Source organism: Aptenodytes patagonicus, chromosome 3 (assembly GCF_965638725.1).
Source record: "Aptenodytes patagonicus chromosome 3, bAptPat1.pri.cur, whole genome shotgun sequence".
Classification (NCBI taxonomy): Eukaryota; Metazoa; Chordata; class Aves; order Sphenisciformes; family Spheniscidae; genus Aptenodytes; species Aptenodytes patagonicus.
The window spans coordinates 107,487,431-107,512,854 of NC_134951.1; the positions used below are offsets into that span (position 1 = coordinate 107,487,431).

The window sequence follows — 25,424 nt, forward strand, 5'->3', positions numbered from 1 at the left end:
GAATTCAAAATTGCCTTAAATTCATTGTTTCCACTGGCATTTGTTCAACAAAAGCTAATCCACTAGGATGTCCATGAAAAGAGAATGCAGAAGGAACACATATACATCAGCTGTAAATTTAAGCTTTCATTTAAAGTAAAGAATAAAAAATATATGCACAGAGTTTAGGGAGTATTTGCTCAATTCTCTTATTTCAAATTTTTATGAAGATAACATCCAAAGTGGCTTAGAGCCTCATTCACCGTAAATCAGCACATGGCAATTGACTTTCTTACAGCTACACCAGTTTGTGGATATTGGCTCAATTACCAATGGTTTATATTACTATTATTAAACAAATTATCTAAGTCTATCCAGTAAGTGCTTTTTGTCAGCACTTAACTTTTATTCTAAAACAGATTACAAAACGCAGGTGATTTTCTCTATATTCTTAGATTAGATTAGCCATCCATGATGGAATACAATACCATTCACAGAAAAAAAAATGAAGTATATAATGCACTTCTCACCTACATAACGTTATCTATACAACTACCTGTTTTCATTCTCTAGTTCTTAAATTGAGCAATGTGACAAATTAGAAGCTGAAAAGAACAATTTTGTTAGTAAGAACTACTAATGCAAACATATTCTTCTGAACTTCCAGTCCTCAGTTGCAATAATAAATAACATTTTGTTCAACAGAGTATTTGTGTAATTGTTACATGCACAGAAAAAGCACTTTTTCATACTTACCTCCTGGAGGCATGACTATTGTTATAGCATCACTTATCAAGCTGCCCTGGCTGTTGGAAGCATCCACTTGTACTGTGTAGTTAGAAAATGGAATCAGTCCTTTAATGGGTACCCATACATTGGATTCGTTGCTGCTGCATAACATCTGAGTACCGTTTACAATAGAATAATTAGCATTAGCTGTGATGAAAAAAAAAAAAAGGGAGGGGGGAGAAGAACAAACATTAGACCTTGTATCTGCTACAATTCGCTGTCTTTATGAACCAAGTCTTATTTCTACTCAAATGAAAAGTTGCCACAGATACCAATAACACCAAAAAATGGCCTATTTGGAAGAAAAAATATTATTCACCATTTTCTCTTCCTTTTGCCAACAGTTTGTGGTACTTGTAAAACAAATGAACCAACCATGCAGTTGCAAAGCTGACTGCTATATACTGCAAACAGAAGCCAGTTTTCAGAAATTACTCTTGTTCTAGAACAGTTGTGTGATAAATGCAAATTCAAAACATTAAGATTAATTCTTATGCCTATGAAAAACTGGTAAAAATTCTTGAATTCACTAGAAAAACACTTACCTTAGGAGTTTATAAGCTAACTCCATTGCATACATAAGAATTAGTCACATGCAGTAAGAAACACATGCTTTCCAGCATGGCCTGCAGTCCTCTCAAAGATAATACAGGGATTTGAAGTATTTGGTTTATCAGTTAAAATCATCAGAGGACACCACAGCAACCTACATGTCCTTTACAACCCTTTTAAGTTCTCAAACTTAAGATAAGACAATATTCTACCCTACAAAAATAACAAAATAAACCTTCTCAAAATACCTGATGAGTAAGACTGGAAAATAAAAAAATTGTATGTCAAGTAACAATTTTTTTTTTTTGAGTCAATGAAGATTTCACTCACGTATCTGAGAGCAAAGCTGAGCTCATTTAAAGATTATCCAATATTTTGAACGTATAAAGTGCTATATAAATGATTAATATTATTACTACTATCCATCATTCCATGGAGAGCTCTCACATTGAAGTCGATGGAAATTCTGCATTACAAACAACAGCAGAATCACACAAGTCTGAGACCACAGGTATGAGAAAGAGATTAAACAGAATGTAACTATTAAAAATATCTTAAATTAAGGCATTGTCACAGGCCGAAGATTGAATATACACATCAGAGTCCTCTACAAAATCTAAATAAGATAGATTTTAAAAAACCCTAGCAACTCTCTTTTAATTAATTTTTTAAGTGAAACTCATTGGGTTTACTCATTTTTATGCAAATTTCAACTGAACTATTAAAACTGACGTGTTATTAAACCTGAAACAGTTTTTCAAATATTCCATATTTCTATGATGTGCACTAACATGTGCATATGCAGTACATTTCAGTCATGCTCTCATTACATTTTACCATGAATGAGTTATCTGGACTTTGCTCTAATTTTGGGATTCCTATAAATAATCTGTGATTCACTTACGGTACAAGTCCAAGCCATTCCATTATTTTGATGTTCACAGAGCTGCTCAAAGGGTGTTTTCGGTTATTCTGCTGGTAACATATGGCAAACTTACTTTCTGAGGTTTTGGGGAGGGGGAGAGTTTTAGAAAACTCTTTTTATAAGTCTGCCTTGTAGCCTAGTTCCTCATTGCTCAAAGTCTACCTGGATTACACCATGCCGTAGCACCAGACTGCCCAGACTACAGTAGTGTGAATGTAGAGTAATTTCATGAAACCTGATGGATTTATTTTGGATTTCACTGAATTCTACATTAGCCTGAGAGACCCCAGCAATGGAGGTAAAGCTTCTTATCATGCAAGAACAACAATCACATTTTACACATTCCACATACAGACATATCAATTCTGCAGAAGAAAAGTTACTTTGTCTGAGATTACTCTTATGTACCTAGGCTACTCAGCCAGCACTAGAAAAATGCATCTGTGTTACTTGATCTTTCAGCTCTTCAATTGTATATCAAACCCTCCTTCTGCATCTTTGTGAAACTGTCCCTGTGTGTGATTTGGGAGTAGATACAATCCAACAAAGCACGTTTCTCCCATTATCTATCACAGTTTTTCTGTGCACCACCAGGCAGTCTACGACTTACTATTTGCGACGCCCACCCAACAACACGAGACTGTTATATGGACCTATTTTTTTATTAACAACAATAAAGCCATTAGAAATGGTCAACTGACATATACATTCTTAAGGTCCTAGTGATGTGAAACACTTAAGGACTCGGCTGGCTGTGAAAAGAGATGCATTTTTAAAATGTTTCACCTACAGTGTGTAGGAAAGTTCAAAAATCCAGTGTTGACAGATCAAGCCACATAGGATAGACTCAAACCTCAAGCATAAAAGTAGGCTCCCTAACAGCAATTTATGTGCCCAATGCATGAGAAAATTCAACTTTTTCTACCTACAGTACAGTTTTAACATGTTAATATTTTTATTCTCATCCACCTGATCCCAGAATGAAAGCATGTATTTCCTCTGCTGATATTTTTATTCCACTATTAATCTTTCTTCCAATGGCTAACTATGCTATATTTTTAAAAATACAGTTTTGAGTAACAGAAAAGGAATTAAAAGGATAACACTCTATTCCAAGTTGCCTGGATAACAACATTAATATACAGTAATTATACAATTAGTTGTAACATTAAATTCTAGTTATAGCAGAGTGATTACTCGGCAATTATAAGAAGTATATAATTACTCAATAATTAGGAGAAGTATGTAATTAGATAACCATTTTATTCAGCTCAAAAATGAACTTGCAAATTTACAATGAGTTAGACAACATAGCAATTCAAAATTTTTCATTGCTTCTAATAAAAAGCTGAGGTGCACTTGCAAGTTTCCTAAGCTGAATTTTACACAGACAAAAGGGTTTTTTATCCCGGTTGCCAGCCAAGCAACTTACTGCTACTGGCAAGTAAAATATTAGAAGAACATTTTTAAAATGCAGGTCTTGCTGGGGATGACTTGCAATATGCAGCTTTGCCACTTCTCACTGCTTAAACTTTGCTTTCAGTGGGCTGGAAAATGCAGACACATAGGTTCAGCCTGACAGAAAGCGATACAGCGATAACCCTGTCATATCGCTCCGTGCCATTCCTGCCTAGGCTGCTTCAGTGTGGACCCTATTTGTGAGTATAAATGGATGAAGCCTCTCTTTTTCCATTTTTTGTGTGTGTTTTTCTCTCCATCCTGCTCACAGGTCCTACTGTAGCCCACCAGCGAGTCTGCCGCAGACCTAAACAGCAGCTGCCTCAGACACTGGTAAAGTCCTAAGAGACATTGTTTTACTTCAGACAAGTGGTTTCTACCGGAACACCTCCTTATTACTGCACATTTCTGCCTCGTAACTTCTGCCATAAACAGTTACCAGCGCTCCAACAAGAAAGATCCCCTCAAGACATAGCTAACATGAACAACCTCACTAAGGAGGCAGAAAACAAACTCCTAGAACTGGCTCACCACATCCTTCAACACTTAGACACACAAGCACCCTTACCAAAAGATGAATTCAGATGGAAGGGGGCTCAGAGCCACCATCTCCTATAGCCTCTCAAAAAAGACTAAACCCTTTGCAGACATGAAAGGCTTCCCCATGCTCCTTAATCTTTCCATATTTTTGCATTGTGATGGTTTTGTTCTTTTACTAGCCTTCCTGCTCATAAGGCTCCCCATATTTCCCCCAATATTTCTGAGGGACTTCTTTGGCTAAATCTGGTATTTGAGAAAAAGCTGTGCTGTTCTCAGTTTATTCCTAGTTTATACCAGATCAAAGTATCTCAGTTTTTCAGGAAAACATTATCCAAATGAAGAAATTAGGGCTAAAGAATATCCATATACATACTTAAAAACTATGTATACTTGAAACAAAGTCAAGTAATAAAACATGCTTACATTAAAAAGATACACAAATACATATTCCATTCAAAATCATTGTTTAAAAGTGCTAAGCTTCGCACAGCACTCTAGTTGGTGAGTATCTGTGTTTGAAGGTTCACTATGGTTTTGGGTGAACACTTTGAAGGGGGCTCCCAAGCAGATGTGCATTCCTGTTACTGAGTACTACTGTAAATAGGTGAATAAAGATGCTGTGGGTCGGTGGTGCGTAAATTACTGCTATCCTGGGTCCATCATCCTATGGGGTTCACTAGATTGAAATAACATAAATGGGTATCCTTTTCCATTCTTGTTATAATCATTGTCACAAGAATTTTAATGCCTCATATATTCCGTAATTTTTTTCTGCGTGCTGTACTGCTCTGACCTTTTCAATATTCTGTAATTTGACTGGCTGGCCATTTCAAGTTCTCTCCTTTTTACAGCCTTATTAACTTGTGGGGAAGAGGTGAAATGGACAGCCAATCAGAATACATAATATTGCAAAGGTCACAGTAGTACAGTATAGTATCAGCAGACACAGAATACTGTATATTAGTCATTAGCGTTCTGATATCTTATTCATGTGACAAAGGTTGTAAGGAGCGCAGGAAATGGTACAACATGAAACCATTCTCATGACAAAGACTGCAATGGAAAAAGAAATAATACAAACTAAAAGCATTCATCTCACATTTAAAAATTGGGTTTTTTTCAAAAAAAAGCCACATTTAAATGTACTCTTCACATCTGGATCGAAATTAATGTTTTTAAGGAAAAAGGTAATAAATTGAGATGTTTCCTTTTGTGTTTTAAACAGCAAAACCTCATGTTTCATATGTATGGGCAATCCTTTCCAAATTACTAAATACTTTTATTACTATCATTGCATTGCTGACTATTAAAGTAATAAGCTTAAACGTAACCAGTCTAATGTGTCGGTATCACAAACACATTGACACAACTATGCTGCTAACTTCAGGAAGCAAGGAGGCCATGCTAGTGGAAAATAGCACCGGGCACTCACATGCTTTTCTTTCCCTAATCAACAGCTAGCCATCTTTATACAGAAGATATTGTTTAAAAATCGCCTTCCTTGTACTACTCTGTTCGTATTCTTACAGGACTTCAACAACTGAGCTGCCTTTGTAAAACAGAATTCTACCTATTCCTATTTGCGGTGTCCTAGAAATTGGCTGACTGCCCATCTTACCCCCAGATTTGTTTGAATTTAAATGATATTACAGGACCATAGTTTGTGAAATGCAGAGAGATTTCCACCTAAAAGGTACTTAAGCCTGAAACACTTAAGTCTTATCATCACAAATGTTTAATGAGCTATTATTTTCTTTCAATATTACTATTTCAAGATAACGTGAGGCTTCAATCACAAGAGTACACCACATATTGTGTGCTAGTGCATGGCAAAAGGTATTTTTGGGGTGAGTTTAAGGCTTTGTGTCACGCTTTGAAATATTATTATCAATCTATACTGTTTCCATTAAGTACATACATGTCTTGATAACCTCTTTTACTTAGAGAGCATGTTACTCCACAATATTCAAACAGATAGAAGCAGAACTATTCCCACTGTAGAAGACTACTCAAAGACTAAAGGTAGAAAAAATCCAGGTCAAGGAAGTTTATATGAGGATCTAAAGAATTATATAAAGATTACTTAGTTAACTAGCACAACAACTTAGTTATTTTTATGCCTGCTTTATATGTGTGTGAGCATACAGAGGTTAAGCATGTTATCTTGGGCCACAGAAAAAGTTAATGTCAGAATAGCAAAATAAAAATGAAACAAAACCCTCACTTGTTCACCCCCTTTCCTCATCCTTCCATTGGTCTCATCCTCATTGAGCACCATTTTCTGTCCCTGTCCTGGTTCCTGGCTCTCTGGCACCAAGTCTTTTGGGGGAAATTCTGTCAATATGCACACTTCCTCTTCGGTAAGCTCATTCTTTTGTCCATTAGTTTTGCCTGTTCTTCAGCCTCGTTTACTTCCACACAAGCTACTTTTTTCCTCCCAGCTAAGATTCTTCTTCTCTCCCTCTCTGCCTTTCCCACTATTGCTAGTACAGTATTCAGGATAAAAAACGTGACTTTCCATTATTTTGATTATCCCAATAAAAAACAGCTAAAAATCTTTCCCCATCATTATTGGTGACTCTCTTTTCTTAAGAACTGTAATAATGAACTGTTTTCCAGTCATCATCCCAATTGTTATACTGATCTTATGAAGTGGTTTCTGTGCTTTGACGCCATACCTGTCTTTTCAACAAGGTGTTTGGGGGGGGATTTTGTGCTTGCACCTCGATCTCCTCAACCACTATTTGTTCCTCTGCTCCTGAGTTGACAGATGTATTGTTCCTAAGGACATATCATGGTCTCAGTCCATCAAACGGAGTCCAAAACTTAAAGTCTCTCTTATGACAGGAAACCTTCATTCCCATGGGCTAGGGGGAGTTGCTGTAGTAGATCTATAGTAGATGGGTAGTTTAAAAGCACTGTAGCAAACTGGCAAAACTACGAATCCAAAATATTTATTTTCCTGAAATAATGAACAGTTCACATTATCTGCATTGAAAAACCTTAGCTTTTTCCTTTTTCCCTGGTAATTAAAGAAGCCTTTAGTTTTAAGACTGAAAAATAGAAAACATTTAAAGAACAAGATGAAAGTTCTCATGGCCACATACAGCAGAAATCTGAAAGCTCAAAGACCCAGATGTAGTTTCTGACTGGACTACTCAAGTTGCTTCTTTGGCAGCTCAGGTTCCCTCACTAAAAAACAGGCAAAGGCACCTTCTGTGACTTTTCACAGACTTAAATTTGGTACAGCTATCTTAGACTGTCTTGAGACTTACAGAATGCAGATGCTGAACGTTCTGTCCATCACCCTGAGCTGGCACCCAGTACAGACTGGAGGCTGATGCTGGAAAGCAGCTTTTCTGCTTTGAAAGAAGATATGGAGGTCCTGGTGGACAACAAGTTGAACACAAGCCAGCAATGAGTCCTTGCAACAAAGGCAGCCAATAGCCTCCTGGGCTGCATTAGGAGGAGCATTGCCAGCAGGTCAAGGGAAGGGATCCCTCATCTCTATTCAGCCCTGTTGAGACATGTCTGGAGTGCTCAACCCAGTTCTGGGCTCCCCAGTACAAGACAGACATAGACTTACTGGAGTGGAGTCCATGCAAAGATGATTAAGGGCTTGAAGCATCTGTCACACACAGAGAGTTTGAGAGAACTGAGGTTGTTCAGCGTCGAGAACAGAAGGCCTGGAGGGTGAAGGATGTGATCAATGTGTGTAAATATGACGTGAGGGTGTAAAGAAGCCAGACGCTTCTCAGCAGTATATAGCAACAGAACAAGAGGCAGTGGGCACATACAGAAATACAAGAAATTCTGTTTAAACCTAAGAAAAAAAACTTTTTTACTTTGAGGTTGGTCGAACAGTGGAACAAATTGCTCAGAGAGGTTGTGGAGTCTCCATCCTTGGTGATATTCAAAACCCAACTGGACACTGTCCTGGGCAATGTGTTCCAACTGACCCTGCTTGGAGAAGGGGGGTGGGACTAGATGATCTCTAGAGGTGCTCTCCAACCTCAGCTGTTCTATGATTCCATGAAAATTTGCAGAATACTTCAAGAACCCTAAGGCAAAGCAGGGGTAATCATTACGATGAAAGCATGTTCCTGTCAGTAGAAATAACTGATCATTAGTGTTACAAACACAAAGGAATGTGCATTTATATACTAATTAATTCTATGGACTGAAATATGAATAAAGCCCACAGCTTGATGGGGGAGCTCATACAAGAAAGTTAGCACAGACCCCATGGATAGTTAATGACAACAGCCAAGATTAGGCTCTGTTACGATGGCAGGCAAAGAGTGTTTGGTGTGTGGTCTACCCTTTTGAGCTTCCAGGTCAGTGCCATGAGGCTTTCAACTTAAAAACTCTGTATTTGTAGATGAAACTGTCAGGAAAAACTTTGTTACTTGAATTACTGTTTTAGGTTTGCTCATTACTCTTTCATAAACATAGAAATGTCCAACGAGTCTTGCAATCGAGTCTGTCTCATTTAGACCTTCCAGTTCAAACAATGTATTCAGTATAGTGTTACATCTCTGCTGTATCTTCATCTGTATTGTAACTCACTTTGCTGCAACAGCACCAAGGGGCATCAGTCCTGGACCCCCACACACACTGTACTAAGTGTTGGAGGGACATACTGTAAGAACTCAGTCCATGACCTAAAGAAATCATAAAGTAGGGTGAGGCCACCCAACTCTGGAAAGCATTCTACGAGTAGCACCAACTTATATGGATTTCACACAGGCTTCCAGTGCCCAGGTGCTCTTATCCCAACATGAACAGGAGAAAGCATCCCAGCACAGTTTAGTACCCCAAGTGGCATAACACCACATTGTCTATAAATGACCAGAAGGCATCGATAGCAGAAACGTTTGCTGTACTTGTGATGTTAAGCTAATGATAGAGCATATAATTATTGATTTAAACCATTTTGTTTGAGGGGGGTTATAAACAAATTATGAGACTTTATAAAGTTTATTTTAGGAGGGATTTTACACACAATTTCAGAAACAGTTAGCTTTAAAATCTTCAAGTTTGTTTTTCCATGGTTAGAACATTCTTTCTCTAGCTGCAGCAGTACATAAATGGAGATTATCACAGTATCTGGTTTCTGAATCTATGCCCATAATTCATGGATGCCAATAAGAATTTTCCATTCTCCAGGGACACTATCAGAAGGAGACTAGCTAAACACACAGAGCAGAACCGGGACTCTCAAATCCATAATCAAATATCTAGATTGATTGTGTCACTTGCACTTGTATTGATTTCAATTGGAGCAGCTGACCCAAGGGAATAATAAAAATGTGGAATAAAACTGATTTATGAGAACAAAATAAATCCTTTTGTGAGTGGTAATGAATTGGTATGATTTAACCCTTTCAATCACAAAGAGAGAACACTATTTATTTTTTCAGAATGCTGAGTTAGCCAAAAGAAGTCATATAAAAAATGTCAATACTGTCAAATGCCATTACACTTAGTTGTAATACTTTGGAAGAAATGAAGCTCTAAACTTGATCTAGGATTTTTATTTGACATAAGACATTCTTTTGGCTTTTCCAGTCACCTTATATGAGGCATCATAAATGATGCACGTGTAGATTGAAAGAACCACAGAATCACTCAGGTGAGTGGTTGTTGTACTTACTTATAGAGTAGCTCCCTCTAGCCTATTTAGGGCAAAAACGTGTAGAGTAATATAAACAGCCATATCAACTGCACATAAAAGGATGACCTACCATAGTATCTTGATCTTTCTGGCATAACACTAGAAAGTTACAGTCAAAATCTAATTTGATTGCCCTTGTACAGTTCAAATAAAAACTTCATCAAAGGGTGTCAAACCCCAATTTTCATAACGCTTTCTCTACCTGAGAAAATAGATACATTTTACATTAGTCTCTAAAGAGAAGCATATTTGTTTGAAACCAACACATGCAAGTATCCAAACACAATTTCTTCATCTGCAGAAGATACCTAAGCACCGTCAGTATAGCCTCCTCAGCCTTCCTGTGGGTTAAAAACTCTAGAAGACATTCATTAACTAACAGACTTTTCATAGGAGAACTGATTGGCGAATTCCCTTTTACTCAATAGTGTTTACCAGTGCCATCTCCAGAAGATTGCTATTATTCCCTAGACTGTTCCAAGGGAGCGGGGATGGCCTCAGAGACTATCCTGCTATTGGCAGTCACTAGGAATTTCAGCCTGTAAGAACTGATAAGATGTTCCTCACAGAAATGGGGTTCAGCCTTACATATCTGCTTTAAAACACAAAAGCAAATAAATTACGCCGCACAATATAGAAACAGACCAGTGTACATGTGACAAAAACATAACTATGTGAATAGAGAGATGCAGAAGATCAGTTAAAACACTATCTGCAGTCTGATGCTAGAGTCTTCATCAAAGAAACTGTCCAATGTAGAAATTAGAGAGATACTGCTTTCATTTTGCTTTCCTCTGAGACACCTGTACCAAGGAATAGAAAAGAAAAGCATATCTGGTGCTGAAGGAGATCATGCTAGTAGGTGGTGTATTGTGAAGCTGTTCAAAAAATACTGAAGCTTGACTAAACTTTACCCAATAATCGTCCTAAAGCGCATGCAAAACTATGAGTTTTCTAGCCATGCAAATCAAACTTTAAATGACACATTACTCAGTGCCAAAATACCCCTAAGTCCTGCTCTAGTGAACAGATTAAACATGACTATTTGAAAATGGATCACACATCCCCTTTTTCCCCCCCACTAACACCTTTAGGACTAGTGAGTTTTATTAGTGAGGTCTGTAGCTAAAACTAAGGAGATAGACAGAGGAAATGAGGGAGGAAGAGGATGAAATATGAAAAATCTCCTTAATGGCTGACTTGGAAAAGCAGCTCAGGGCTCCCAGAAAAGCATTCTACTTTGGGAGTGGGGAGGGTGTCTCTCTGGTGCAGTCAGTGGTGATGATGAATATGCCAATGCTGTTGCTCACGGTGGGGATGATGATTTTTGCCATGCTGTCCCTCTGCCACTGTATACTTTCCTTTGGGAACTGCTCAAACTCCCTGTTGGTTGTTCCCATTTATGATGCTATTTGTGCTGCATGGAGTATGTTAACATGGTGCAAGTGTTGCGCACTGATTGGTCGCTAAACATCTGTGTACGTATATTAATGGATAATACTTATCAAGCATTAATTAAATTATTATCATCGACTTAGTTGCATACTAGGTTTTGGGAGGTGAAGACCTGGTGGGGAGAGGCAATTCTCACAGCTTCATAGCTGTTCCCATGAAGATCCTCTGTAACAACACTACTGGGGTTTGCAGGTGCAAGGCCATGAGAAAAATAATCCAAGAATAACAGCATAAGAACTGTAACAAAAAATACTTCCAGAGAGGCTCTGGAAAACACCAGAGCCTCAGCGGCTTCAGGGTCCTTAGCATTAGTAACACATTAAGGCACTAAGGTACCTTTAGGCACTGTGCATCATCATAGCAGTACAACAAACTGAAATGGATTAAATATTTCTTTATATATTACAAAGGTAACTGGTAAATTACCAATATCATTAATATCACCCACAATTTCTCAGATTCACATTCCTTTTGAAAACTTTACCCTTCTTTTAAGGTCAAGGATCTCTACTCTCCTTGGGCCAGCTTCTTGAAGAAAGGACTATTTTTCTTAATAATTAGTATTATTAATTATTGAGAATAATAATGTCAAATTTAGTGTGCCTATCATATAAAAATAATAATCAAGGATTACTACTAGGGAATTCAGGTTGCAGAATGTATAGGGTTACTGCGCAATCCTAAATTACTGGAGTAAAGTTGGAATGACTTTTCCTGTCCTTAATAGATAATGGTCTGTCCCTGGCAGAGGAACACGTGATATTATAAAGATCTTTGGTAAGTGATTAAATGCAGGAAGAACACAGTCCTGATATTTACCTACTATGGAAAAAATATTCAGATTTCTTTGGTACCAGCTTCTGGAATATTCAGCTACATGAGAGGAAAGACTTAATCACTACTCAACAAAATACGAAAAAAAAATAGCAAGTTTTTGAAGAAATAGCTTGTCTTGAAAATAAATCGTATGCTTTGACTACATATATGGAATGACTATACTGCCATTTTTGTAAAAGAATTTTTCTTGCAAATATTAAAGCACATCCAAACTTGCATCTATTGTCAGGTATTGGATATTCAGTTGCAGCAATAGTAAATGCAAATCTATACTTAGATGTTTATATTTTGAGGTAATTATGCAAACAACCACGTCTAAAAGAAATTCACTATGAAAATTGGCCTAACAAGTCTCTCAGAAATGTTTTAGTCATTTCTGAAACATGTTTAATTCTCAAAAACCGTGGTGTTCTTTTTAAATTGTCAGATCAAAATGTAAAACACTTACCTTCTTCTGCATCTTTGAAGATAACATCCCACAGAATTTTCATTCTCCATTCTCAAGCCTTCAACACAAGACAGGCTAGGAACTTTAAGGGGCTTCAGCATTCCTCTCCCCACTTCTGTTGGCATCTGCAGGTGGCATGTCTTCCCCCAGCAGACATTGCTTTTATGCACTAGCTTGATTCTTAACATTCCCTATTTGAATTCTGACTGGAGTGTGGACTGAAAGCACTGTGCCCGATCAAGATTATAAGAGGAACCTTCTAATAGAAGCCAAATTAACAGATGGTATGTGCTTCCTTCTATTTATTTTTATATATAGTACATATTAAACTAAAAAGATTAGATGAACAAAATTCTAATTAATATATGTAAAAGTGAACTTGTTTATAGATGTAGCTTTTTTTTTTTCTTTTTAACAGAAAATACTGTATTCTGCTGTCAGAATTCTCCAGTTTGCCAAGAGAATGAGTAGGCTGCAAGGAAGCCTTCTGGTACAGTATCTCAAATAAATGGAGTTACCAGATGAATAATATTCCTTTTACAAAAATACCAGATGAACTACATTGCTGAAAATTAAGAACCTTGGATGATGTGTCAACAACAGAAGCTACAAAAAGTAAAAAAAAAAACAAAAAACCTGAAAATAATGTACATTGATTTCTACACTCACGAGCAACAAAGAGTTCTGAGTATAACCCTGGAACTTTGTGTTGTGAAACTCCCTAAGGACATATAGTTAATTACGGATTCTCTTTATGTCAAACTTGCATTCAAATGCATCACAACATCCAGGGGACTACAGATTTGGATTCATTTTGTGCTAATGCAGTCATCTGACACAGGTAGGAAGATAAGAATTTCCTCCAACTCTCTCCTCTGGAAAAGAGGTAATACCTGATTCTTCCTGTACTAGAACTTAATTTCAGATATCCAGATGCAATTAAAAATGACCCTGTACTTAATTTAAACCACCCTGAGGGTAAACAGGGCTGAATGAGGAAACTTCTTGAGGGAAATAAGCCTGACTGTCACTTTTCTTTCCCCCTCAAGTCCTCTGAGAATTGGAAGTGTATACGATAATAATAAGAACTTTAACTCCTCTTAAAGAGAGAAAAGCTGTTTGTGATCTGGTAATATTAGTATTTCATGCCTTGGACTAACCAATTGCAAAACAAATTCCTCTTTAAGGCTTCTTCTTCTAAATGACTTGAGGCAAAGCAACTTGTCTTTGCAGGAAAACATGTTGCCTGAGCATTGCAGAATTGGGACAGAGCCCTCAATTTCTAAAATCATATTTGATCCCCTATGCAGTTTGCTGGGAACAAATACTCTTCTGGAAAACATACCTGTATAGATCAGAATGGTGAAACAGACCCAACAAAGCGCCTTCCTGTATTTTAACAAGTACTTTCAAAGAGAAAGATTGTCAGAAAAATAAACAGTTGAATTAGAAAATGAAGGCTTATTGATACAGATATTTCTCTTGCATACATTGTTAAAGCATGGTCAAACTATGGAAAAATCCATTATCAGTATCCTCCTCTATTGGCAGAAAATCCAAACTATCTCCTGCTGATCTACATTTCACACTTGCAATTCCGCAGTAACCTTTTCAATCAGTTTATGATAGTATTTCCTTCTCTTCCAATTTGGCTATTGATAGGCGCACACTATTTACCAAGACCTTGCCATGCTAGTATCTAAAAATCCAAAAATAAGTATCATTGGCAGTATCAGAACTAAACAGCAATGAAAAACCAGGACATGCATTAAGAAACATTTATATTGGATTCAAAAGTCAGGAATTTAAAGAATTTTGTAAAATTAGAACATTCTCTCTTGCTTTTATGTATTACAATGTTGTCTTTACTGACGTATTGTTGTTTTTACTGTAAGAGGATAAATATTCCCCACCCCAAAAAAACGCCACAGCAACATTAAATCTTTTGCAAACTATTTAAGATGACCTGGCCCCATTAGAAAACAGTCTAGAATTAAACACAACTTATTATAACAAGGAAATAACCAGTATGTTCTCAGGCTGTTCACTTTAATTCCTATGAGGTATGCATATTTGTAAAAACAGCTGGATGGAAAGTTATATGATATCTTAAACAAATAGGATGAATGGCAGACCCATTTGGTGGAAAAACAGCGTACATAGAATATTAAGACAGTCAGACAGAGACATACATATGTGAAATCTGAAAGATCTGGAACAGGACAAAAAAGGAACTAACCCTGGGGACATCTATAGAATATTCAGCATTAGATCAGCTGGTGTCTCTAAAGTGTTGGAATAAGAAGTTCATGACAGAGAAAGTGTTAAGTTACATGTTATTTAAACACTTTCCATGTCATCAACCTGCTATCTCAACATACCATATGCTATAGTAGGGCACTGATAAGATAACACATCAAGCAGTTTCACAATATACATTAGGGATGGCGGTGTAAAAATACAGAAATACAATATTCATTAGAAAAAAATCGCTTGCTCTCATAGTGGTATCCTTTGCCCTGTCCAGGGGCTATGCTTATGCAGAAGGATTTCCACACTTCAAAAAGTGTGTATCATCTCATGAGTCCATCCCTCAGAGGCGTAACATCTCTTACTTAAAAAAAAAGGGAAAAAAAAGGAAAAAAATGCCATGGAGATAATGTTAGGTTTGAATGTAGACCTTTCAGGTCCCATGTAGTTAAGTTACAGTTGAAAAAGATAGTGATATAATGAATCCAACTCTTGGATCAAACACAATAACCCCCACATTAGCAAAGTATAGATACCTCTACAACATGCCCCGACATGCTTAAATATTTATTCAGGTTTCTTTAGCTTCAATTCTCTCTAATTCTACTTCATTTAGAAACAGATATCTCACTAAGTAAAGTAAATAAATACTACATTTTTATAGAAGCATTGCCAAAATCTCTGATTTTTTTTTTTTTTTTTTCATAATACTCTATATCTGATGGGCTTTTTTTTAAGTGGTTCTTGGCATTATGTAATTGAGTATCCCTACTTTCAGATAAAAACAGGTCATGGCTGGAATGACTCGGCCGGCCAGCCAGTCAAGCAAATTCTGCCCCATCTCCTGTTCCTTCAAAACAGACATTATTTTGACATCTAGTAATCTTTTAAGTGCTTTGCAACAGAACATATTTAAAATTCTTCTTAATAAGAGAAGGTGACTGCACTGTTTGGGAAATGTCATGTTCGTCTATTAAAGACTCATATTCCTACCAGATGCTTGAAGTTTTATTTATAGTAATGAATTTAAATAAAGATGTTTCAATTGAGAGCTGTATACACAGAAATTACAAAAATATCAGCGTGGTCACTGCAACAAACCCTTGTTAGGCAACAAGCTTCAAAACCTATTCACCTATGTGACCTTACAGATCTGAGATCTAAAATCTGTTTCCCAGTCTTCCCAAACTGATAGCTTAATGTACTGCAGAGTGGGCCACCAGTTCAAGCGATGGGTGCAACTATTTTGATGTTTATATGCAGCCCTTCTAGGTGAATTCCACCTCCAATTTTTACATTTTAATCCCTGCCTCTATAACAGACGTTGCAGCAAAGGATGAAATACAGTTGTTCATTATGTCAAGAAAATAGCAATTAGCCATCAGACAATTCAGTAAGCTTTGTGTAAATGTAGTGAACAGATGATGTCTTGTAGAATTTTGATGAATTAATGCTTAATTTCTTTCCTGCATACCCCCAAAACAGCCAGCATAAATGTCAATTGCTACAGCTCTGACTTCTGGGGGGAAACACTCTTTATTTATTTAGCATTGCAAAGCAAAGTTTCAGCAACAGTGAACAAACATAATGAAATTTTCTGGGTTCCATTCCCCAATGATTCTTTCACCATCACCTGGCTCTCCTGAGTTGAACTAACATAGAAGCCACTTTAAGTCAACTCTTATAATTGCTTCCAATTTGCCTGTTTTGCTTTTGGCAATTAGCAAACTGAAATGTTATCATGAAAGAGTCCATCTCATTTATAAGGCCAGATTTTCCCTCCACTAAAATATGCAGGCACTCTGTTCTTTATTACCAGCAGGAGATAAATGGCTGGTTTTCGTTGCTGAAGAATATATAATGGTTAAAAAGTCACTTTTTTCCTCCAGCTCTACATAAATCACAGAACTAGTCAATATTTAATAATGCTTGCCTTGGTCTGGAGTCCCTTGATCACCCCTGTCATGTGTAATAGCTCCCTCTCCGATATCTTTGACATAAAAGCCCAGCTTTACTGCAATACTAACATGTAGAGGGTCATTACGGATCGACATTTACCTTAATCTGTGACTGCCAACCATGAACCGATAAATTCCAGCAGATTCCACTGGGAGAAATCAGTAAACTTCTCAGTGGAAAGAACTGAAGGAAAATTCTGCCGAGAACAGAATACATTTTCTACAAGGGCTGCTCTGCAAATGGGTTCTGACTTTTGAAAGTTCTCTAGCTGCACAGCTTTGCAACATTTAATACCGTTTTGATGGTTTGAGAGACGGGATGACAACTGAGGATGACATGACTTAGAAAGCAAGCAGAAATTTTCTCTGCAAAAACAATGCAAGATTAAACACAAGGGGAATATGGCTTTTGCATTATTCACCCTGCTGCCTTGGCGGAAATGGCTGTGCTGTCACGGGTCCAGCCAAAATGTTGCTCCTTTTTTTCAAATTGATCATCACTCCTTCTCCTCATAATCTTACAAGTGCTTCACAGCAGAATACATCAAAGCCTTCATTGCATAAAAAAGGGACACAACAGCCTTTGTGAGGGGTCAGCTGAGACTGCCTACCACACATTACACTCTTCAATGAATGTGTTTCTCTAAACAGCACACAAACAAGTTCATTTATATACTACTTCGTAGAGGACAGCAATTACAGCGTGTATGTTCTCTTTAGCACCGATACTGGAAACAACAAATCGTTCTCGTTCTGAGCAGAAAAAAAAGGCAAGTTATGAAGCCATCAGTGATTCAATTCTCTATCTGTTACTGCATTTATAATACTGATTAAATTTGTGTACAGAACATAGAAGGATTAAATGTCATCCAAACATTATTTTCAACCACAATTTTGTATTATACTCATAAGAAAACATTTTTATAGTTGCCTGATGTCAATCATGTTATTTAAAGTGCACTAAAAATTAATGACAACGTTGTTAGGTATAATTCATAAACATTATTTGTGTACAATATTTTATTATTTATTATACCTCAGAGCATGCTTAATAGCTCAAATTGACATGTTAAATGCTCACACGCATTTTGTGAACATTCATTTTTATTCACTGCCCAAGTATTTTACATTTTTATAATAATTAGAGGACACAGCATTTTATTTTCAACTGAAAAATATGCACTTTGTGTAATACATTTGGAAAAAATGTCCATTTACATTCTTTAGTGCCTTATATGGTCTTTTATGCAAGGGTAACATCACTGTCTAACTCTACCGCTCTGATTCAGCAACATTTTCACCCAAGACCACATTGCTATGTTTAGGTTTAAAAGACATAAGTAAAAAAAAAAAAAAACAACCCACAACATAAACCAGTGGAAACAAAACAGCAGCCCGCAATACAATACGGTTTAACAGATAACTGTTACTTTTCAGGCTTTTGTATCGTATGGTGAGTCTGTTTGTTATATGGAAATAGAGTCTCGGTTTTCTTTTCCTTTCTTCTTTTTAGGTGTAAGTGTCTGATTTCATTGCATACTTCTTTAGGTAGCTGGTTGTTTGTAAACCTTATTTCTTTACCGCAGCTTATATAAATTTCAGATATACCCACAATCAACCATATTATGAACAGCTCTCTTGAATGGCTCCCACTTCTATAAGCAAACCAACTGAAATTTTGTGAGTATAGCTTCCTTATCTGAACGAAGGTTGTGAGATAAGACTCCATGTGTATATCTAGAGACTAAATGAGCACAGAGGGCTTATCTTTATTTGCCAATTTATGTTTTTGTACAAATGTAAAGCACCATAAATCAAAGCAGCAGTTCTTAAAGAATTAAATTGATAATTCTAAAATAATCAATGGAGCGGCAAAAAAAGCAGAAAAAATTAGTGCTAAAGGAATTTTTTAAAAAAATGAAATGGAGTATCAATACTATCATTAGACTTACTATAAAGGGAAAAAAAATACCTTGATCAGCATAGAAGAGACCAGTGACAAGGACTGTGTAGGTCAATTTTCCATTAGGTTTATTTGGGGCAAGCCATTTTAATTGAACTTTTTTGGACCCATCAACAGTAGCAAATATATCAACTGTTCCCTCGGGGGAAGTTTCCATGGTCCGAGCTTCTACCTGTAAGTTCAACCATGAGGTCAAGATTTGTCACCATAGTTTGCAAACAGAGAAGGAATGAGAAATGCAAAATTTTAAGAAAAGCTATTCTTTAGAAAACAATGTAACTAACACTGCAGGTGTCCTAATATTTAAGCATTTTACTTTCTTTCATCTACATATGTTTGAAGCTGTCCAGCAACTAACATACTTTATACGGAGACCCCTCTAAGGAACAGGAAATAAATACTGGAAAAGAATGAAAGATTCATTTCTTGAAAACACCATTGCACCTCATGTGGATGAATGATCTCAGCTTAGCATTAGGGGAGGAAGCAGCAATAGAAGACCACAGATTTTTTAGTTTCTGCATTTTAAAAGACAACTGTAAGGAACATGTGTTTAAATGCTGTAGCAAATTACTATAGATATTTGATATAGAAAAAATATCCTTTGCGGAATATTGGTTGCTCCCTGAATTAACTTCTAATTTCACATAACAAATTTAAGTTGAAATAAAAAGTAGATGTTTAAGAGAAAACAAAATATTGTAAAAGAGCTGGAAAATGTAATGGATATGAAACATTTTTTTAATATAAATAAATAAATGCTCATTCAATATTATAGAAATTTAGTATTTAAATTTCACAACTTGTAGTAAACATTCAGCGCTACAGAACAAAATAATTTGCTATTATGTTATTTATGGCAACAAGTTTGTTTCTCATACATTATTTATTTGGTGTTTTCTAAGGTATAAGATGGTTTCACACCTTTCTAAGTGCTCTCAGCTGCAAGTTCATGGGAGTGCTAATAAATGCTATTTTTAATCTGCCACACCTGCTCTGTCATCAAAATAACCAAACATACTTTCTCTGTCCTTGAAACATGAATGTTTTACTTTTTAGCATGTAAAATCTGGAGAGTTTATTGTTTACAGGTGCCAGGCTATATCTTTGATGTGCATCAATTTCTCTACATGTTCTTCTATATTCATACACTCTATTATATTTAAAATAGGTAAGCAGTTGCAGTAAAGTCAACAGGATAAAGTACATGCTTAAAGATAAACAAATGCTTCACAGATTTATTGGATCAGTGCCACATTGATTATTTGGATATTTCAGTCAAAAACATCCTTATGGAAGAATTTGACTAAACCGTGCTTTCTAAACTAAAATAATTTCCTGTAAAGTTGTGCTGCTAAAAGCAGGTACTGCAGTCTCACCACATTAGAAACATGGAGAAATGAATACCAACTATTTTTTCTAGTGAAGAGGATTAAAGTATTCTTAAAACAGTATGAATCTGTAGCAATCTGTACCACATCCTAACCAGCTGCAACAGCTGTATGTGTCTCTAGCCTTTTCTTTATGACCTACTATACTTTTCAGTATAAAAAAAATACTAAAACGCTGTTTAGAATCAGTACAGGTAGTATCCTCTACAGCTACACCTCTGCAGTGTATTTTGAAAATAGTATTTTCTGTAAAATATGTACATTCTGTATATAAAGATATGGCACAGAAAACCTGTTTCTTTCTTTTTTCCTAAACATTACTTTATACACAATTCTGTGATATTTTCAGATGTGTTTATTAATAACAATAAAAAATACTCTGCTATCATATAAGTAACACTAAATCATAGGATAGGAATAATAATATTATTGGGAAAATATTGTCATCCATTTAAGTTTAAAAAAAATATACTAGCATACTCATAAGCTAAACCCCTGAAATTTCAGTTTAATAGCAGTGGGTTGAGATGACAAATATTCAATGTTGACCATTTCTGTGTATTTACAAGATATTTACAAGAGCTACACATTTCAAAACCAGCAGAATTTCAGATCATCTGAATTCCTCTAAAGAATCTATTAGAGGTTACACTATTTCTTGATAATCCGTATTTTTATTCCTTTTTAAGCAACAAAAACCAATTAGAACAGACACAAAAGCAATATTCTGGATTTACTAGAAAGAGATTAAAATTTAGCATTTCTTAATTTACATGTTACCAATTTACATCTCACTTGAAAATAAATCATAGTCACCGAAAAGTTAAACAAAAACAAATAAAAAAGTTATTGAAACACAGTAACTGCTAATGCTCTCATAACTGATTAAGATCTTCAGAGCCACCTTCAGAAACATAAGCAGGAGAAATCCCATATTTAGGATAGTCACATAGCATTTGTTCATCAATTAGGGCACATTAAGCACAAGATCAGCAACGAAAATAGCTGGAAGCGTACCAGTTTACTGCTGGGAGGTGTTTCCCATACTATTTAGAGTAGAGGCAAAACGTTTGGTTTGGGTTGGGTTGGGTTTTTTAAGTGTTGGATTTATTCTGTAATTGATATAAAAATCTTTCAAAAAAATCAAATGAAGATGCAGTGCTTTAACTTCCTGGCAGCACTTAGGTGAGCCTAAATAAAGATGTTGTACTTCAATTCCTGTGATTAGAGATGGATCACTGGCTTTGGAAAACAGTTTGCGTACTGATCACGGGATGCAGATGAGTATCAGCTACAGTGACCCCTACTTTGAATTGTTTCAAAAGTCAAGTTACAAATCTGCAGTTCAGTGGAGATGTGAAAAAAGGCTACTAAAAATATTTTTTAAAACCCTAACTACTGCCGTTCTCTTCTGTCCTTTTGATGCCTATTTGATAGGACAGAAGTACTGAAAACATACATATTTCATCTGTATGCAAAGTCTGGTAACAACTTGTCTTAAACATCACTACTAACACAATGGATTAGGTTATTGCACATCGAATACCTTAAAACAAGGTTTGCTTTTGGGGTATATGTGAAGTTGTAAAAAATGTACAAGAAAAACTGGCAAAAAGCCATTCAAGCTTTTAAGAGTAAATATCCTTCAAAGTAAAGCAAGCTATAAAATGTTTAATGGTTATAAAGTCTAGTCTTCTACAGATAGACAATGTTACCAGCATTTGAAAGAAAGCAATCTTGGAAAGATATTGGAAATGTGACTAACGAATTATATCATAAAAATAAAACCTGGAAGTTCTTTCCAGAGCACAATATAGTGATATTATTAATTATGATGGAAAAATAAACAGAACAACATGAAAAACTCCCAAATCTTCCTTTTTTTCCTTCTTCTTCCTTTTCTTGTTAGCAAAATTAAAAGTGCACACATAAAGGTGAATATAAACAAAAAATTAAATCTCAGCATTAACACACGTTTCTTTCTGTTATGCTTGAAAACAAAACCAAGCATAGTAGATATTCCGGTTATTCATCAGCTACAGTACTATGAAATCATACTGGATTTATCAGTTCAGATATACATCTAAAAACCTTTAACAAAATAAAAAAGCCTCAGAAGGCTTGTTTTTCACATGTCAAATTCAATATTCCTGTATTCTCAAAGCCTGAAAAAATGGGGTGTTGTACAAGACTGTTAAAATGTGTCCAGTATAATATTTCGATCACATACTTGCATTTGAAAGATATTTACAGATCACCATATTTTCCTTGCTCCTGTTGCCACTTCTGGCTTCTGCAATTCTCAAATTAACTTCAGTCCTTTCAGTCAGGCAGCTAGAAACTTGCTCATTATTGGAACAATAACTCTTTCTTTATATACGTCCTTATAAATCTGGCTAAAGCACATCTGCACCTTTCAAACATATTAACTCTATCTAATTTCAATAATGTGTGTTTCAGCCTCAGATTTTGCCTTTCTTCACTATACCTATGTTCTACTTTGGAACGGTGCCTAACAATGACCTATCAAATCTTTAGCAGCTCTTAAACAGGATTTTTTTTTAAATGTCACATTTTGCCAGATGGGTTAGTACTGACCAGAGTGAATCATCACCATTTACTCTGATATTCACTGCCATCTGACATTTATTACACTCCCAGAATGCAAATTAAGGTACTCACCAATGGACCCAAAGCACAACCTTTTGCAGTACATGCCTGGACTCTGAAGGAATGCAGACTCCAAGGAGCAAGTCCATGAGCATAACAACTTAGCTGTGATGAATTTTGCATCAGAACACCATCCATATACAAGCCATAACTAGTAATAATACCTATAAAACAATGTGATAGCACTCACTTAATATCTAAAGAGCTACAGAGATTAGAAGAAAACTAACGCTACAGACATTAGGGTGGTAGTAGTGGTATTTCAAACAGTTTACAGTTAAGCAGGTAAGCGTTTAGCAGGACTGTGTATGCAACACTTAGAAGAAACACACTCTCCCGTCTTTAACTGTTGAAAACCTCGCAAGTGGATTGCATCTTTTGAAAAAAATTACACTGTTCCAAAGATTACCCCTTAACAAACTTGTTTCTGAATAGCAGCTAACATCACCTTGGAATCAGGAAAACTGAGACAATTCTGTTTCACAGCCTACTCCGCATGTGGCTATCGAAACAAGAACTGGAAAGACACACAAAACCATCTCACATCTTAACAGCTTTAGACTCAGGGGAAAAAAAGTCATCTACAATATAATTGAAACATTGAAGGGCAACTCAGGTGAATGCTATAGCTACAATAAATCGGTAACAAATTATTTTGTCACACAAAACACCTTATTGATACTCATTCTTGTTGATAATTATCTCAGATTTTCTGCATTTTGCCAACAAACTAGATAATTCATTAATTCAGGGGGCGGTTTTGGAAAACAGTTTTACCCACTTTTCTAAACAAAACCACAAAATAGTATGGATTGCTGTTTCCTTCTCAGTATGCTGTAGAAAAAGTCCTGAAGTAAACTATTCCTTACCTGTTCAATCTAAAGAAAGAAAACATATTTGCAAACTCAAAATAAATATTAGTAAGACTTTTAGATAGAGGAGAGAATGGTCCTTCTGGTGTAGTTGGCTAATACTAACTCAAAAATTGCAGGTGATTGCTTATCTCATTTATAAGGAAATCTAAATCTCTGTTCTTCCAAAGGTGCATGATAGGATAGCATGAATCCTGTACAGACTATACATACAGAATGTTTTGAATGTAATGAACTAAAGATTGAATTTTACAGTTTTGCTTAGACTTTGGAAGTTGAGCTTGCAAAGGAATCCTTTTTCTCAGGGCTATTCCTCCATATTTCTGACTTCTGAATATTCTCCTTTTTTAAAAACTATTTAAGTGTGAAATCTTAAGGCCAATAAATGCAAAGCTATAGGATTCATTAGAAGTGAGTTCAGTTCAGAGGATGCCTTCTAATCTTCCCATTACGGAAAACATCTTCGTGTTGTAAAAATACAGCTCAGTTCATCTTTCCTTCCCTTAAAAGTGAATTGTTTGAAACTACATTGAGGAAGATTCTGTTTGAAACTGAGAGAAGATTTTCCCCTCTGCTGAATGGAGAAATGCTTTGTAAATAAAAGTGTATACACAACTGTTTCAGCTGAGCTTTGAAGAGTTATACTTCAAAAGATTTATATGCTAAAGCAATGCAGAGCTGAGTATGGTGAAGTGCTTCACAGAATCCTCGATTCTTTTCTCTTCTAGAAAAGCGAGAGGCTAAACTCAAGTCAGACAGCAGAGATGTGTGTGGGAGGAAGTCCTGGTAAATCTCACGCTATCAATCCTACCACATTTGACAGGCTTCCTAAAGCAAAAATCCCTTGGGGTTCTGTGTCTAGTTGCTTGTAAAGCAAGGGCATTAATGGTTGATATTTGCCCTACATTAAATAAACAAATTATATATATGTTAAAAAATATTACATTTATTTCAGAAGAAAAATGTGAACGCTGGCATTAAGGATGTGTTTTACAGGGGAAAAAAACCCACACACTGAAGTACTTCAAGGACCTATACCAGCAGCACTAACCCTTTAAAGTAATGGACAAATCATTATTAATTCCTTTGATATTTATGGTAACAGCATGAATCATAATGAGATCATTTGATATTAATGTGTGTGTCGTATGTACCTCTATGGGATCCCCACTGTAACTCAGTATTAATTAACTGGACCATTATTTTAAAGTGTTCCTAAAACCACAGCAGTATGCAGCATCCACACTCTGAGGAGCAGCTTGCTGGTCAACACTGCGAGCTTTTGTTAGTCATCCCAGTACTGTCAGAGAACAATCATCTCTAATAAGCTGATCCATTATCTCTGGATTTTACTTCTGCCTTTGTCTTATATGACTCTGATGGAGAAAATTACAGAATGAAAAGAAGGAAAAAAAGTACATTTCAGAACAAAAGTGCTAGTAGTCGGACTTTGAGATGTGAAGCCGTTTTTCTAAATTAGGCAATAATTCTTTTTGGCCGGGAATAAATAGCTTAGCCTCTCTATTTCACCAGTATATGTTTCCAAAGCATACTGAGAAAAAGTTCAAAGTTGGCCCAAAGTTTACATACTTCTGAAGGCTTGCTAGATATTACTGAAGTTTACCATCCATGAAATATTGAAGAGTATAGCACATTTTTG

At 36.0% G+C, this 25,424-nt stretch overlaps 1 protein-coding gene across 1 annotated transcript in view; it reads right to left on the reverse strand.

The window, feature by feature from the left end:
* The window catches only part of USH2A (usherin), a 405,495-nt gene that overhangs the window by 170,865 nt on the left and 209,206 nt on the right, over positions 1-25,424 (reverse strand). Inside the window, exons 35-37 of the mRNA XM_076334572.1 lie at positions 22,905-23,056; positions 18,841-19,003; positions 736-915 (exon numbers count right to left, since the gene is read on the reverse strand). Coding sequence (XP_076190687.1) covers positions 736-915; positions 18,841-19,003; positions 22,905-23,056 — 495 coding nt within the window. The remainder of the gene's footprint in view (positions 1-735; positions 916-18,840; positions 19,004-22,904; positions 23,057-25,424) is intronic.